Source organism: Cyprinus carpio, chromosome B20 (genome assembly GCF_018340385.1).
Source record: "Cyprinus carpio isolate SPL01 chromosome B20, ASM1834038v1, whole genome shotgun sequence".
NCBI classification, from domain to species: Eukaryota; Metazoa; Chordata; class Actinopteri; order Cypriniformes; family Cyprinidae; genus Cyprinus; species Cyprinus carpio.
The window spans coordinates 25,795,892-25,814,193 of record NC_056616.1 but is presented as its reverse complement, the minus strand read 5'-3'; the positions used below and the strand labels follow the sequence as shown (position 1 = coordinate 25,814,193).

At 39.3% G+C, this 18,302-nt stretch overlaps 1 protein-coding gene across 1 annotated transcript in view; it reads left to right on the top strand.

Moving 5' to 3' along the window:
- LOC109061675 (ena/VASP-like protein) overlaps nt 1-18,048 on the top strand; it is a 20,048-nt gene extending 2,000 nt beyond the window's left edge. Inside the window, exons 2-14 of the mRNA XM_042746578.1 lie at nt 6,239-6,407; nt 7,325-7,502; nt 12,027-12,088; nt 12,679-12,704; nt 13,580-13,650; nt 13,754-14,004; nt 14,690-14,790; nt 15,076-15,118; nt 15,897-15,930; nt 16,020-16,080; nt 16,291-16,351; nt 17,040-17,097; nt 17,312-18,048. Of these exons, the coding sequence (XP_042602512.1) occupies nt 6,239-6,407; nt 7,325-7,502; nt 12,027-12,088; nt 12,679-12,704; nt 13,580-13,650; nt 13,754-14,004; nt 14,690-14,790; nt 15,076-15,118; nt 15,897-15,930; nt 16,020-16,080; nt 16,291-16,351; nt 17,040-17,097; nt 17,312-17,349 (1,153 nt within the window). The 3' untranslated portion in view covers nt 17,350-18,048. The remainder of the gene's footprint in view (nt 1-6,238; nt 6,408-7,324; nt 7,503-12,026; nt 12,089-12,678; nt 12,705-13,579; nt 13,651-13,753; nt 14,005-14,689; nt 14,791-15,075; nt 15,119-15,896; nt 15,931-16,019; nt 16,081-16,290; nt 16,352-17,039; nt 17,098-17,311) is intronic.
- The last annotated feature ends 254 nt before the right edge of the window (nt 18,049-18,302 follow it).

Here is an 18,302-nt window from a genome sequence, read left to right as displayed (position 1 = left end):
TCTAAAAGCTTTTCTCCCATCACTGCGTGCTTTTAAAAACCATAACTAACGATGTCGAAACTCAAAAACGAAGTGCTCTTTTGATCTGGATTTGTTAGTGAATCGCTTGAAATGAATGATTGAAGTCACGAGTTTCAATCAATCAGCGTAAATGATTCACTCAATTGAATCGGTTCGTCTGTTCTCCACTTTTCTCATGTTTACACGACACTGTCAGCACTACTACTGACATCCAACACAAATCTAGAACATGTTCAGGTGAAGTAACCGGTTTACTGCTAACTAGTGAAACACTGTATTGATACGACGAGCTGCAGCTCAGAATACATGTTCGATGGAAACATTGTTCATTATGATGGAGTCTGTAGCTTAATTCACTATATTTGAAATAGTTTGAGCTGCAGTTCAGTTCAATATGAAGTCAGCTCAGCATCAGTCTCTATAACACTGAGGTGAATGTTCAGGATGTTCAGCACTTCTCTTTCTCCTCACAACAAGAGCGGGGTATCGGGGATAAATACAGCTGTAGTGTGAGCTGGGCTTCAGAGGAATAAAAATAACAGAGCTGTAAAATCAACCGTTTCATTCCATAATTTGCCATATTTTCATTGATAAAAATGTAGGTCAGTGAACTGAGAGAGTAGATACAGTCAGAAGAGAGACACCGGCAGTGATGCTGCAGGCTTTGTGCTGCATCCCAAAGGCTTCTGGGTACCATGAGGCTGCTCAGCATCCCATAGACACACTAGCCAGGTCACCATGGCAACCACAGCTCAGCCCGTGTCTCCTCTGATACAGTGTGACAGACTCAACAAACGTAATGTGAAGGGTGTGTGTGTGTGAGTGTGTGTGAGTGTGTGTGTGTGTGTGTGTGAGTGTGTGTGTGTGTGTTTGTGTGTGTGTGTGTGTGTGTGTGAGTGTTGTGTAAGTGTGTGAGTGAGTGTGAGTGTGAGTGTGTGAGTGTGTGCGTGTGTGTGTGAGTGTGTGTGTGTGTGTGTGAGTGTGTGTGTGTGAGTGTGTGTGTGTGTGTGTGTGTGTGTGAGTGATTTAGTGTGAGTGTATGAGTGTGTGTGAGTGTGTGTGTGTGTGAGTGTGTGTGTGTGAGTGTGTGTGTGTGTGTGTATATGAGTGTGTGTGTGTGTGTGTGTATATGAGTGTGTGTGTGTGTGTGAGTGAGTGTGTGAGTGAGTGTGTGTGAGTGTGTGAGTGAGTGTGTGTGTGTGTGAGTGTGTGAGTGAGTGAGTGAGTGAGTGAGTGAGTGTGTGGTGTATGTGTGTGTGTGTGTGTGTGTGTGTGTGTGTGTGTGTGTGTGTGTGTGTGTGTGTGTGTGTGTGCGCTGCAGATGCACATCTGTGTAGTAATTCCTGCTATTCTATGATTTAATCCACAGCAGAAAGCAGGTGCTCAGACGTCACTGGAGAATCACTCATCATTCATCTGACCTGCTTTCTTCGCAGATTCTAATGTGTTTAATGTGAAAGACTGTTTCTGTCATGGAATTAAAAACTAAAAAAAAAAAAAACTAAAAAAGGTAATTGACTTTTAAATTCACAATTCAGACTTTTTTTTGAGAATTGTGAGATATAAAGTCAAAAATTGCGAGTTTGTATCTCATTTATAAACAGATGTAACAGCTGTAAAGCCGCTAAATGAGGTATTAAATCATTTTCTGTTTAGATTCATCCCTAGAGATTATGACAAGAGCTCATCAGATTTACTTCAAACCAGATTCTGTTTCACTCTTATGGAGCAATCCTGTGAAGTTACACCAGCAGTGAGTTCTGGACTGGTTCTGTGGTTTATCTGGTCCAGATTCATAGCTCAGTTAAGTCACGTTTATTTCTAACGCTTTATACGGATTATAATGGAAGCTTGTTTTCACCATGGGATAAAATATTAATAATTATGATAATAAATTAGTTCATAATTACAACATTTTATCTCACAGTTCAAACTTTTTTCCTCAAAATTCTAAATTGTGAGATATAAACAAATTATTAATTACATCTCACAATTCTGTTTTTGTTTTGTTTTATATTGTTTCATTAAAAAATAAAAAAGGGTTATTGCATTATTACTTTTTATCTCACAATTTTGCCTTTATTTCTCACAATTCTGATTTCCCTCCGGTATTCTGAGTTTATATCTAATCTAATAAATTATTTTTTTATTTTTTATTCTGTGACAGAAACAATCTCATAGTTTGTTTCAAAGCAGCTTCACAGTAATAAAAAGGAACATAACAGTGTTAATGTTGTAAAATTCCTCAATTATGAAACAAACTCAATTTCAGCTGTAAAACAGCTCTACAGGAGACAGCAGAGTCATTATTCAGATCTGGCAGTGCTGTCAAATCCAGAATATAACTGAATATGAATCGTTATGGTGGTTACGGCTGCATAAGTCTTAATTATGTGATCATCTGTAGGAAACTGTAAACAGGCTTCGAGAGATGAGATGCGCTTTCACTGCTGGATCAGAGTTTCTGTGATTCTGCTGAACAGGAACACAATCACAGAACTCTGTTGTTTAAGTATTATTCAGGCCAGTGAAATGTTTCTGAGAGGCGATCTTCACAGGAACAGTCCGGCTCAGAACTCTGTTATTTACAGGACTAAATCTCTGATGATTTCAGGCCAGTGAAAAAATGTTTTCTGAGAGCGTGGAAACAATCCCCTACTCACTTCTCAGCTCCAAACCACAAACCAAAACTATGTTTTCTGCTTATGTAACGGCCAGATTCATATTCCGTCGCTCTACTCTTTTCTCTCACTCTATAAGAGCGTCACAAACGTCTTTCAGCTGAATTTCAATGTCTGATGGGTTTATGTGCTGTGATTTTCACCTGTAGGAGGATAAAACCGGTGAAAATGACACTTTTCTTTAGATTTTACTGTATATATTTTCAGTCAGGTATTTTTAGTATGTTTTGCATTTTTTCATGCAAAAATGACACTTTTCTTTAGATTTCATTTAAGCAGTGTGTGTCGTTTGAGGTCGTTCAGTCAGGTATTTTTAGTATGTTTTGCATTTTTTCATGCATCTGGATTAAAAATGCAAATGAATGATGTTTGTGAGATGAAAACTGCATGGCAGTTGCTGAATTAAACATGCATTGCAGTCTGAAACATTTATTATTGCACTCTGGCTGCCTGCATGAACGTGATGAATGATGCATTCACATATAAACTGTACGAGCCACTGCAGTGATGCTCTGTGTGATTCTGACATTGATGTTCATGTGCATTCTCTCAATCTGACAGGAAGTGAAGGTCACATGACTGTCAGCAAAAATCCAAAGTACACAGCATCACAACAGCATTAAACTACATGACTGCTAGACGCTTATTAGCATATTTTTCGTGCAGGTGGGTTAAAAATCTAAATGCATAAACTGCGCATGCATAAAGATGCATTAAAAATCTAAAATATGGCACTCGCTGAATTAAATATGCATTATAATGAAATCACGTGAAAACACTGGAGTCTAAAACATGTTACACATGCATAAACTGCGCATGCATAAAGATGCAAGATGCATTCACAAATAAACCTCAGTTCAATCAGCCTATATATTTTGTATATGATAATAACCAAATAAACCCAGATGGAAAAATGACCAGATAACTCTAAATGAATGTTGTATTACCATCACTAGAAGAACATTTGTTCATAACATTAGCCTGAGCGTTCCCTGTTAGCTGTATTGATGATAATAACCAAATAAACCCAGACTGGTTGACTGGTTGTTTGTATTGAGTGTGTGTGTGTGTCGTGTCAAGTCAAGTCACCTTTATTTATATAGCGCTTTTTTTGAATAATACAGGATGTTCATTGTGTCAACAGCAGCTTGAATTCACGGTATTATTCACAATATAACGAAAATAGTGTGTCAATAATGCAGAAAGACAATAGTAAACACTCAATTTTCAGTTAAAGGGAGTTCATCAATCGATTATTTTAGTGATGTCATCATGCATTTATTGCAAATTCAGTTCATTTACCTTCGAGAGATAACTTATTGTGTGTGATCATTCACTGAAGCAATCCTGTGCAGGTGTGAGAGAGTCAACGATATTGCTGTAAATGAAGTGTCGGGGCCCCACACTACTGAGGTGGCTGGGCTGGATCAAGCCGCGAGGCGACAATGCGGCAGCCGAACCAAATAAAAAAAGCTTAATATCAGTGAACAGTAACCTCGGAACAATACATAAAAAGACTAATAGGAGAAACCAGGCTCAGTCGGGGGGCCAGTTCTGGATCTGGTGGCTACAGTAACCTCGGAATAAGAGAGAAACAGACTAATATTAGCGTAGATGCCATTCTTCTAACGATGTAGCAAGTACATCGGGTGTGTTATGGGAAGTGTTCCCGGTTCCGGTTTACCTAATTAATGCAGCCTAAAAACCCTTTCACGGATTTGGATATTAGAAGTGTATTAGTGTGCTATGTGTAAGTTTAGGTTAAAGAGATGGGTCTTTACTCTAGATTTAAACTGCAAGAGTGTGTCTGCCTCCCGAACAATGTTAGGTAGGTTATTCCAGAGTTTGGGCGCTAAATAGGAGAAGGATCTGCCGCCCGCAGTTGACTTTGATATTCTAGGTATTATCAAATTGCCAGAGTTTTGAGAACGCAGCAGACGTGGAGGACTATATACATTAGCTCGTTCAAATACTGAGGTGCTAAACCATTCAGGGCTTTATAAGTAATAAGCAAGATTTTAAAATCTATACGATGTTTGATAGGGAGCCAGTGCAGTGCAGTGTTGACAGGACCGGGCTAATATGATCATACTTCCTGGTTCTAGTAAGAACTCTAGCTGCTGCATTTTGGACTAACTGGAGTTTGTTTACTAAGCGTGCAGAACAACCACCCAATAGAGGCATTACAATAATCTAACCTTGAGGTCATAAACGCATGGATTAACTTTTCTGCATTTGACCTTGAGAGCACAGGCTGTAATTTAGATATATTTTTGAGATGGAAAAATGCAGTTTTACAAATGCTAGAAACGTGGCTTTCTTAGGAAAGGTTGCTATCAAATAGCACACCTAGGTTCCTAACTGATGACGAAGAATTGACAGAGCAGCCATCAAGGCTTAGACAGCGTTCTAGGTTATTACATGCAGAGCTTTTAGGTCCTACAATTAACACCTCTTTTTTTTCAGAATTTAGCAGTAAGAAATTACTCATCATCCAATATCAAATATCGACTATGCATTCCGTTAGTTTTTCAAATTGGTATGTTTCACCGGGCCACGAAGAAATATAGAGCTGAGTATCATCAGCATAACAGTGAAAGCTAACACCGTGTTTCCTGATGATATCTCCCAAGGGTAACATGTAAAGCGTGAAGAGTAACGGCCCTATGTGTCAACCTATATGTACTCCATACTGCACTTGTGATCGATATGATACCTCTTCATTCACTGCTACGAATTGATGGCGGTCATATACGTACGATTTAATCCATGCTAATGCACTTCCATTAATGCCAACAAAGTGTTCTAGTCTATGCAAAAGAATAGTGTGTTCAATAGTGTCGAACGCAGCACTAAGATCCAAATAACACTAATAGAGAGATACAACCACGATCAGATGATAAGAGCAGGTCATTTGTAACTCTAAGGAGAGCAGTCTCAGTACTATGATACGGTCTAAATCCTGACTGGAAATCCTCACAGATGCTATTTTTCTCTCTAAGAAGGAATATAATTGTGAGGATACTACCTTTTCTAGTACCTTGGACAGAAAAAGGAGATTTGAGATCGGTCTGTAATTAACTAGTTCTTTGGGGTCAAGTTGTGGTTTTTTGACGAGAGGCTTAATAACAGCCAGTTTGAAGGTTTTGGGGACATATCCTAATAACAATGAGGAATTAATAATCGGTCGAACCGAGGTACGTACTGAACCGTGACATCTGTGTATATTGTTACTCCCCTAATAATCATATGAGGCTGCCATTTTTCCATAAATGAATTGAAGAAATTAATACATTTGTTATAGGCTACTGTGTAAGTTAGGCTGCTTGTATTCGCACTCATGCTACTAAATACATTTTCCAGTTTGCACACATTTATTTTTAGTTGCAAATGTGAGTGAAATGCTCACACTGTGGAGCCCTGGGGTGTTTGCCAGGACATTGTTGATCTGGTATCAGACGGATTGTTGATGGGTGATGATCTGAGCGGCAGTGTGTTTCCATCGATTGACCCACTGTGTGTTTGGTTCGTTTCAGCGAGCAGAGCATCTGTCAGGCCCGCGCCTCCGTCATGGTCTACGACGACACCAGCAAAAAATGGGTGCCGATCAAACCGGGTCAGCAGGGCTTCAGTCGAATCAACATCTACCACAACACGAGCAGCAACACCTTCCGCGTGGTGGGAGTCAAACTGCAGGACCAGCAGGTGCGTCTGCTCATCTAACACTAACTAACCAGATCACTCACCACAAATCACCAGGGATAGATGCATAAACAGCCATTATAACCAAGAGGTAATCAGTCTTACTTTTCTGACTCAAATTGGGCCAATCTGTCTTTTTGTTACAGACTTTGATAAGTTATGACCAGTCTTTAAGAAAACAATTTAGATGACTAACTTTTGTTAATCATGCAAAATGTATCTGTTATGAAACTAACTACAGAAATTATTCAGTTCAACTTTTGCTCTCATCTGAACACAAAAGAAGATATTTTTTTAAATAATAAATTCTAAATGCTTCTAATAAAAATACTATTTTTAAAGTATTAAAAAAGTCCAGTATTGTGGCAAGATGCAAAACGTTTGTTTTTTCATGCACTGCTTTGTTTTGCTACTGTATTATGTCTCTTCTTTCAGACTAGTAGAGACAAATCATCCAAAATACACATTGCACTGTATCTGTTTGCATCTGTAGATTTCAAGCTTTAAAGACTTTTTTCCTCTTACATTCACCAAACTTTACAGATTTATTCCCCTCTATGTTCTGAAGGTGTGTTTATATTTCATTCATACTGATTTATACAATATTTCACTCTTAAAAACATAAAGATAGAAGTGATAAAAAGAGATATCCACAATCCCTTCCGGAATAACCTTTAACTCTGATATGACAACAAATTCAGACAAGGATTTTCAACCTGATTTTATTTAGTGTTCAGATTTTTGTTATGGATAAGTTTATAGAACTTATGCACATCTTGGTTTTTCCATCAGGTGTGTTTTATGCAATATCCCAAAATGCTCACAAAAATAGGTGGATTGAAACATAGCTTGATTATCACTATAGTCAGAGTGATACTGAAGAGCCTGAGCACACTCTGACCTCTGACCCCTGACCTCAGGTGGTCATCAACTACTCCATCGTGAAGGGTCTGAAGTATAACCAGGCCACACCCACCTTCCACCAGTGGCGTGACGCGCGGCAGGTGTACGGACTCAACTTCGCCAGTAAAGAGGAGGCCACTACCTTCTCCAACGCCATGCTGTTCGCCCTCAACGTGCTCAGCAGCCAGGACGCAGGTACCACTCACTAATGACTACAGTTAAGATAAAGCGTCCTGAAGAGGAAATCCTCACCGTACTCTTACATAAGCAGTGATGTCACACACACACACACACACACACACACACAAAACAAAAAAAAAAAAAAGGGGAGCCGGTTCGCTGCTGTTGTCAGGCAGGTGTGTGTTACTGCATCAGAAACCGGAGCCGCGGGCAGCAGGTAGAGTACAGCAGTGATGATGATGAGGCTCAGGTGAGCAATGATCACAGACTGGATCTGCCAGTGTTTCTGCGTCTGTCACAGCCACTTCATCCTCTTCAGCATGTCCTGTAGGTAAACTCGCTCCTGTCTCTGTCTCTGTCTCCCTCTCTGTTTCTGTCTCCCTCTTTCTCTGTCTCCCTCTCTGTCTTTGTCTCCCTCTCCCTCTCTGTCTCCCACTCTGTTTCTGTCTCCCTCTCTGTCTCTGTCTCCCTCTCTGTTTCTGTCTCTGTCTCTGTCTCCCTCTCTGTCTTTGTCTCCCTCTCCCTCTCTGTCTCCCTCTCTGTCTCTGTCTCCCTCTCTGTTCTCCCTCTTGTCTCTGTCCTCTCTTGCCTCTCTTTCTCTGTCTCCCTCTCCCTCTCTGTCTCCCTCTCTGTCTCTGTCTCCCTCTCTGTCTTTGTCTCCCTCTCCCTCTCTGTCTCCCACTCTGTTTCTGTCTCCCTCTCTGTCTCCTCCTCTCTCTCTCTCTGTTTCTCTGTCTCTTCTCTCTCGTCTCTTTCTCTCTTTTTCTGTCTCCCTCTCTGTTTTTGTCTCCCTCTCTCGTCTCTCTCTTCTCCCTCTCTGTTTTCTGTCTCCCTCTCTGTTTCTCTCTCTTTTCTCTGTTTCTTCTCCCTCTCTTTTTCTGTCTCCCTCTCTGTCTCTGTCTCCTCTCTTTCTTTTTTTTCTGTCTTTTTTCTCTGTTTTTTTTTCTCTGTCTCCCTCTCTGTTTCTGTCTCCCCTCTCTTTTTTCTTTCTCCTCTCTTTTTTTTTCTTTTCTCTTCTTCTCTTCTCTTTCTCCCTCTCTGTTTCTCTTCTCCCTTCTGTCTCCCTCTCTGTCTCCCTCTCTGTCTCCCTCTCTGTCTCCCTCTCTGTCTCCCTCTCCGTCTCCCTCTCTGTGTCTCCCTCTCTGTTTCTGTCTCTGTCTCCCTCTCTGTTTCTGTCTCCCTCTCTGTTTCTGTCTCTTCTCTGTCTTTTTCTCTGTTTCTTTTTCTTGTCTCCCTCTCTTTTTTCTGTCTCCCTCTCTTTTTCTTTCTCTTTTCTCTCTCTTCTCTCTTTTTCTTTTCCTCCCTCTCTCTTTTTCTCCTCCTCTCTTTTTTTCTTTTTCTTTCTCTTTCTTTTCTTTCTTCTTTTTTTTCTCCCTCTCTTTCTCTTTCTCTTTTTTTTTCTGTTTCTGTCTTTTTTTTCTCTGTTTTTTTTTTCTCTCCTTTCTTTCTCCCTCTCTTTTCTCCTTCTCTGTCTCCCTCTCTTTTTCCCTCTCCCTCTCTCCCCTCTCTCTTTCTCCTTCTCTGTCCCCTTCTTTTTTTTTTCTCCTGTCTCTGTCTCCCCCTCTGTCTCCCTCTCTGTCTCTTTTCTCTTTTTCTCCGTCTCCCTCTCTCTTTTTCCTTCTCCTTTTCTGTTCTCCTGTCTCTGTCTCCCTCTCTGTCTCCCCCTTCTTTCTCTCTTTCTTCTTTTTTTCCGTCTCCCTCTCTGTCTCCCTCTCTTTTTTTGTCTCCTTTCCTCTGTCTCTGTTCTCCCTCTCCCTCTCTGTCTCCCTTTTCTGTCTCCCTCTTCTTTTTCTTTTCTCCTTCTCTGTTTCTGTCTCCCTCTTTTTCTCCTTCTTTTTCTCTCTTTTCTCCTCCCTCCTCTGTTTTCTTCTCCCTCTCTGTTTTTCTTTCTCCCTTCTCTCTCTCTTTCTCCCTTTCTCTGTCTCTTCTCTCGCCCTCTTCTCTCCTTTTCTTCTCTTTCTCCTTCTCTGTCTCCCTCTGTCTCTTTTCCCTCTTGTTTCTCCCTCTCTGTCTCCCTCTCTTTCTTTTTTTCTCTGTTTTCTTTCTCCTCTCTGTCTCCTCTCTTCTCTCTGTCTCCCTCTCTGTTTCTGTCTCCCTCTCTGTTTCTGTCTCCTTCTCTGTTTCTGTCTCCCTCTCTGTCTCCCTCTCTGTTTCTGTCTCTGTCTCCGTCTCCCTCTCTGTTTCTGTCTCCCTCTCTGTCTCTCTCTTCTCTCTCTCTGTCTCCCCCTTCCCTCTCTTTCTTCTGTCTCCCTCTCTGTCTCCCCCTCTGTCTCCCTCTCTGTCTTCTTCTTTTTTCTGTGTCTCTGTCTCCGTCTCCCTCTCTGTTTCTGTCTCCCTCTCTGTCTCTGTCTCCCTCTCTGTCTCTGTCTCCCTCTCTGTTTCTGTCTCCCTCTCTGTTTCTGTCTCCCTCTCTGTCTCTGTCTCCCTCTCTGTCTCCCTCTCTGTCTCTGCTGGGGATTGAGTGCTGCTGGCTTTCTTCTCTTCTGTTTCAGGGTCTGTGTTTGTCATCTATGGAGGATTGTACTGCATATGTGTTTGTGCTTTAGACAAATACATTTCTCCTTCTACTTTTTATTATCCTAAGATGCATTGCATCACATACATGACAAAACTACAGAAGATTCAAAAACAAAATTTCTCTGTAATGAAAGTGCATTCGTGTTCAGTTTGGGATAATTTATTGAAGCATTGCATTTCATGTTAACAGTTTGATGTGTTCATGAAATATAATTCGGACTGCAACATCTTAAACTAGTGCTGCAAAAAAAGTATTTTTATGCTCAGTATTTTCGTCCAGATATTCCAGTAAAAATATCTAAACATTCTTAGATTAAGCTGCTTTTATTTTAGATGCAAAATTACATAAGATTTCTAGAGAATTACAGAATATTCTATTTGAATTCTTTCATTTAAAAGTAAACACTTCAAGTTTCCTATAGACATATTTCTCATGTCTGTGTGTCAAATATTGGCTGAGATTCGGTTCATTTTTGTGACATGTTTCAGAAAATTGTTCATGGAGACCGAGACGCCAGAAAGTGCACCCTGTATGTTTTCTATATTTTACAAAAGCACAATGTTTTGTTGTTATTGTCAGTGTACACAAATAAAAGTAGACCCTTTACAGATTCGATTGATTTTAGTCTTATCTGTGTCTTAGGATTATAGGGTCTTTTCTCTGTTATCAGGAATAACTGCAAGTGAACGCACCGGTGCGCAGAGGGTTAAAGAGGCTGCATTCGATGATTGATAGATTTAGATTTCAAGTTCAATATTGATTTTAGAACTGTTGAAATTATTAACAGTACGTAACGCAAGTACGTGTAATTTCAGGTTCAAACTATTCAGAGGCATTATAGTTAACAGTACAAGTCAAATCAGCTTTATTTCTAAAGCGCTTTACACTACAGATTGTGTCAGAGCAGCTTTGCAGTGTTAAACTGGAAAATAATGATTCAGTGATGGTGTAGAGATCAATTCAGAGTTCAGTATTAATTCAGTTTTGTTCAGTAACTGAATGCAAAGATGCAAAGATGTAAAGGTTTTTTGCTTGAATCTCTGTTAAACTGTAATTTATTTCTGTGATGTCCAGCTGTATTTTCAGCATCATTACTCCAGTCTTCAGTGTCACATGATCTTCAGAAATCCTTCTAATATGATGATTTGCTGCTCAAGAAACATTAATTATTAATATTACTATCAATATTTAAAGCAGTTGAGTAAAACTTTTCTGGATTCTTTGATGAATAGAAAGATCCAAAGATCTGCATTTATCTGAAATAAAAAGCTTTTGTAACATTATACACTATATCATTCAAAAGCTTGGAGTCAGTGTAATATTTTTTTGGGGAAAGAAATTATAGAAATAATATTTTTATTTAGCGAGGATGCTTTAAATTGATCAAAATGAATGATAAAGACATTTTTAATGTTACAAAGAAATTATATTTCAGTTAAATGCTGTTCCTCTGAACTTTCATCAAAGAAACTTGAAAAATTCTAAGTTTTCAACCTAATAATAATAATAATCAGAAATGTTTCTTGAGCAGCAAATCAGCAAATTATTATGATTTCTGAAGATCATGTGACACTGAAGACTGGAGTAATGATGCTGAAAATACAGCTGCACATCACAGAAATACATTACACTTTAACAGATATTAAAGCAAAGAGTTCTCTTAAACAGTAAAAATATTTCAGAATTTTACTGTTTTTGTTGTATTTTAAATCAAATAAATGTAGGCTTGGTGAGCAGAAGGAAATTCTTTAAAAACATTAAAAAGCTTACTGTTCAAAACGTTTGACTGCTAGTGTAGATATATAATGCAAGGTTTCAACATTTACAAAGATGTTTAGTGGATTTTTGAATAAACATGAGTGCAGAATATCACACAGACACACACTCACACACATTCTCTCTCTGTCTCACACACACACACACACACACACACACACACACACACAGAGAGAGAGACACTGAATCTGTGACACACATGATGCTGCTGTCATGTTTCTCAAACTGTTCATGGTCTCTTTCAGGTCCAGCTGTTCAACGTCAAGTCCAGAACGGGCCGAGTTCAGAACAACAGAAGGTCAACAGAACACACACACACACACACACAGAGACAGACACCACAACACCACACACACACACACACCACACACACACACACACACACAGAGACACACACACACACACACAGAGACACACACACACACACACACACACACACACACACACACACACACACACACACACACACACACACACACTCTCTCTCTCTATCTCTCTCTCTCTCTCTCACACACACACAATCTCACACACACACACACACAAAAACACAAAAACACAGAAAACACGCTCACACACACACACACACACACACACACTCTCTCACTCTCTCACACACACACACACCACACACACCACTCACTCTCTCTCACACACACACACACAGAGACAGACACACACACACACACACACACTGCTGTGATATCTCACTATAAATGAACCGTACTGTATAAATCACTTAACACACGAGTCTTTAACTAGATCCCAATGAAAGAGCAGGGTATCTTTACCAGACGGATCTCACTGATATATGGACACGGTCTTGTCAATGTTGAACACAGTTGTGCTGCTCAATATTTTTGTGGAAACTGTGATGCATTTAATTTTTTCAGGATTCACAGACAAATAGAAAGTTCAAAAGAACAGCACTTATTTGAAATAGATTTTTTTTTTACTTTTTTGGGGTTTGTTTCGTAAACACTTTTGTACTGTCACTTTAGATCAATTTAATGCATCACAGAAGAATAGAAGTGTTAATTTCCACTGAATGATGGATCAGCGCAGCTGTTTTTGCTCTGGTCAGTGAAACACACACACAGTCGCCCTCTGCTGGTCACAGGAAGCAGCAGATGTTCTGCCATCCCATCATGCATCTGGATAATTCCACATCTCTCACTGTGCGGCTCCCATATGCTTCCCGCATCAGGAAACTCAAGAGCATCTGATCGATTCTCATCATATCGCTGTCAGACTCATTATTAGATCAGATATGAAACACGGCACCATGTTCCCAAAAAAATACATTAATACTTCTATCCATCAAGGATGCATTAAATTGCTCAAACGTGACATTTCTAATGTTGCAGAAGATTTCCATTTTTAAATAAATACTGTTCTTTTGAACTTTCTGTGAATCCAGAAAAATAAAATGCATTACAGTTTCCACAAAAATATGAATGTTTTCAACATTGATAATAATCAGAAATGTTTCTTGAGCAGCAGATCATCATATTAGAATGATTTCTGAAGATCATGTGACACTGAAGACTGCAGTAATGATGCTGAAAATACAGCTGCGCATCACAGAAATAAATTACACTTTAACAGAGATTCACACAGAAAACAGCTGTTTTAAATTATAAATATATTTCAGATTTTTACTGTATTTTAAATCAAATAAATGCAGCCTTGCTGAGCAGAAGAGACTGTTTCAGAAACATCAAACCTCTTGACCGTAAGTGTAAGTGAGGTCTGTGTGCAGTGCATGATGGGTATGTCAGTGTGTGTTTAATCTCCGCAGGCAAATGGAAATACAGCAGCAGCAGCAGATGCAGGCGCAAATCGAGCGGGAGAGACGATCGTCCAACTCAGGTCACTGACACTGATCGATCTGAATCATGACACTGTGGTCTTCTGTAGAGCTCCCTGACTGTGAAGCGCTGCAGGAATGAGAGATTTCTGTGTGTTTTCCCAGGTTCCCCGTTTCAGGGTCACCCTGCGGTGCTGTCTGTAGCTCCTCCCATTGTGGCTCCGCCTCCTCTGCCGATGGGCGGTCCCTGTCCCCCTCCCCCACCCGGGCCGCCGCCCCCTTCCGCCGGAGCTCCGCCCCCTCCCCCACCTCCTCTGCCTGTAGGTGGGTACGGGGGTCACGCCCAGGACGATAGCCACGCCCCCACGGGTCTCGCCGCCATGATCGCCGGAGCCAAACTGCGCCGTGTGCAACGGGTGCGACATCGTCATCACAGCACACTCACAACATGACAAAAGATTATCTGAAGCAAAAACCTGTTTGAAAATCAGGCAAAGTCAGGTTTTGAACATTTGTGAAACATTTGTACAACCAATATATTGTAGGTTTATTACAAAATATTCATATAATATACAAACACTGAAATAATCTAAGAGGGACATTCTAAAACGCTTAACGTGGCTTAATGTACTAAGACAGTGATATTAACAGACCAAACTCACTAAACATCACACTAATAAAGTATACTGTCTACAAAAAATCAGATGAGCCCTGAATATGATCTCAACGCGTTTAATAACACGTTAAAAAATCCCCTTTAGATTGTATTTTATAAAAAAAAAATAAAAAATGTTCAGTGAAAATGTCATTTCTACTCCACAAAAACCTCCATGGAACCACGAAGGGTTCATTATAGTGAAAAAAGTTTCTTCAGATGATTAAAATGTAAAAAAGAAATATCAGTTCTTTTAAGAACCGATCACCAGAAGGTTCAGATTTTAAAAGATGGCTCTTCCTTGCTTTCAAAAACACTTTCTCACATCGTCTCACATGAGAAATGCACTAAAACCTTCCCAGAGAGGCCAATAATGTTAATGAACGACACAAAACCGAGAGAGTGGGACGATCAGAGCGTGTGTTTGTGTTGATGTTTGTCTGCAGCCGGAGGAAAACTCTGCGTCCGGAGCCAAAAGTGAAGCGAACCGGAGCAGCGGCGGGAGCGGAGGCCTGATGGAGGAGATGAACGCGCTGCTCGCTCGCAGGTCAGACACCACCGGCAGCGCCGATAGATAGTGACATGACACCCATATCTGGAAGCCTTTTTCTGCCATTCAACAACAAAAAAAAAAAAACAGTAATTGGACTTTTTATTTCAGTTTTTTTCTTGCAATTGCGAGTTATTTCGTCAGACTTGTGAGTTATAAACTGATGATGGGTTATGATGAAGACTTTAGCCTGGAGTAGGTTCAGCCTCCGCCTGTGAGACACCACACATAATACACACTGAGAATCAATACAGACGATTAAACACACACTTCTGATCACAGACGGAAAGCAGCGGATGAGAAGAAGGACGCAGAGAGCCCGAGCGTGAGTACAGAGCTGATGAGATCTAGCAGCTAATCCTGCTCCAGTCTACATCTGTATTCTTTTTATTTAGTTTATTTATATACCACATCTCATACACAATGCTAATTCAAAGTGCTTTACAAAAAAATAATCCTAAGTAAATAATCACAACAATAAAAAACAAGGAATTACATTTTATAAAATTGATTTAAGATTAATCAAAACGGTTAATTAATATATATTTTTTATTTCACAGGACAATTGTAATTTACAACAGTAATATACTTATATTTTCATTCTAGAGTTAAAACAGTAATACATTTATTTCATACTAAGTATAGTTCAAATCTATGAACATTTACTGAGCGATAACTCGAGACTTACTGATATAAAAATTATAATTCAACTTTACTTGGCATATTACTTGTGCACAATGCACTTTTCCTAATATTAAGTCTGAAATGTGTTTTAATGTCACTTTTGATGAGGATTGTATGATCTTTGAATAATATCAGACTTTAAATGCTAAATATTTAAAGTGTACCTGAAGTATACTCGCAATAGTTCCACTTCAGCACAATCTAATATACTTCAGCACTACTTCTGCACAATTAAAAAACACAATAACAGTTTAGAATACTGAAAGTACAATTGCAGGACATTGTATTCGCACATAAATATGTAAATGTAGCATTAAATTGAAGTATATTTATTCTGAGGAGGGTTTAGGTGCACTTCTTTGAGTCAGTGTTTGTGTGAAAGGCTGTTGTTTTCTGGGAATGATTGTGATGTGTTTCAGGAGGATCCCGCGTCTCGAGGACAGAACGCTGCAGGTACCTGTTCATCTGAATGAGAGCAGAGCAGTGAGTGTTTCTCAGGTGAACGAGGAGTAAGCTCAGGTGTGCTGTGTGTCCTTCTGCAGATGCAGTGAAGAAGCCGTGGGACCGAGCCAATTCAGCCGAGAGAGCCGCGCTGGTGTCCAGGTCAGAAACACAACAAACACACACACTCTGCTTGGGCAGTTCTGAGAGAAAAATTGTGATTAGCTTTTGCATTTTTAATCCTGTGGCAGAAACAAGCTTTCATAAGCTACTGATAGTCTGACTGTCCAGCGCTGGAACACTCTTGACGAGCGTGTGTGAGAGTGAGACGCTCGATCATGTGATTAATGCAGGGATTGTGTGTGTGTTCAGGGTTCGAGCCGCGGGCAGCATCAGTGACTCAGACCCCTTAGACTTCGACAGAATGAAACAGGTAAAGATGACCATCAGAAACATACTAGTACAAGGTTTATATACACATCTGTGTCCCTGCAGCACAGAAGCAGTCATCAGTAGCACAGTTATATTTGTAGAAATAGACAACAATACATTGTATGAGTCACAATTATACATTTCTCTTTTATGCTTAACCTACTGTAAATATATCAAAACTTAACATGAAGATATTTAGTAAATCTCCTACCGTAAATATATCAAAAACTTAATTTTTTGATTAGTAATATGCATTGCTAAGAACTTCATTTGAACAAATTTAAAGATGATTTTCTCAATATTTAGATTTTTTTTTTTTGCTCCCTCAGATTCCAGATTTTCAAATAGTTGTATCTCAGACAAATACTGTCCTCCTAACAAACCACACATCAATGGAGAGATTATTTATTCAGCTTCAGATGATGTATACATCTCAATTTAAAAAACTGACCCTTATGACTGCTTCTGTGCTCCAGGGTCACATACATACATATATATATATAGTTTAAATAAAAAAAATTATAAAATATAATCTAAACTAAATGAAAATGGAAAATGTTGCCTTGGCAAATAGCTGAAATATATTTTATTCTATATTATATTTAAATTTGATAATGTTTTTTTTTATATACTGTTAATTATAGTTAGAGTTTTGTTGACTATAATAACTCCTGTGTTTTAATTGACAGGAAATCCTGGAAGAAGTGGTTCGTGAACTGCACAAGGTGAAGGATGAGATCATTGATGGTATGTTGTGCTGCTTTACTCTCCTGTCGCTCAAACTGCGACGCTAAGCTCCTGGGTCCGATTCCCAGGGAGCGTGAGAAATGTTATGCGTGCGTCTTAAATCTTTAGATACAAGCGTCAGCCAAAAGCATAGATGTAAACACACGTGTTTCAGTGTTGTTTGTGCTGTATGGTGGTTTCAGACTCTCATGACTGTGTTGTGCTTTATTTCCAGCCATTAGACATGAGCTCAGCAGAATCAGCAGCACATAGTGTGCGTCTCCTCGAGAGCCCAAGCCCTGCAGACCCTGCTGTAGCCTCCAGAGCCGGACGTTACGGCCGCATTAAAGCACACGGACCCACGCCGTCCTCGTTTTAACACGTCTGCAACGTCCCTGAGCAAGCGCGGACACTCTTCCTGCTGGACCTGATCTCAGTGGCAGTCTTTTCAGAGTCTTCTGCAGAAACTGAAGAAAACAGAACAAACATCTGGAGTCCTTTACTTTGTATGCATCACCATTATTGTTATTATTATTATTATTATTATAGGTGTAGTAGTCTTTTCATGTAGCTAGAGGTAGACATAGGAATTAATAATAATAATAATAATAATAATAATAATGATGATATCATTGCACATCCCTTTGATATTTTTACTGTTTTAATGTTCCTTAAGATCATCATAAGCACACTTCTCATTACCTCGGTTTTTTAAGAGTTTGTTTTTATCCTTTTTGCCATAATGATGTATGAAATCACTGAAGGAGGGTTTTTAAAAGCGTTTGAGGATGCGTATGAGTTATTATCTGACAGACAAACATCACACACCAGAGTATTTGTGATCATGTTGTTAATAAAATGTTTATTGGCTGCGAGGATATGGTGAAGTATTGTTCTGTTTTATGATTTCTTTTTGACCAAGTGCTTCCTGGTTTGAAAAAAATGATAATAAAAGATATACATGACGTGAAATAAAGTGTGAAGGGTGTGTTTCAGAAATCAGATTGGGTCAGGGACACACGATTCAGAGATGACAGAAACACAGCCGTCTCTGTTTACAGAAGAAAACCCACAGACTAACATATTATCATCATAATTACATTTTAATAACAAGTCTTTAATATTTGAACATTATTAATTAATTATTAATACACAGTGTAACTCTGGATTTTAAAATAATTACATAAAATAATAATGTGTTAATTATAGGAGTTTCTGGTGACATT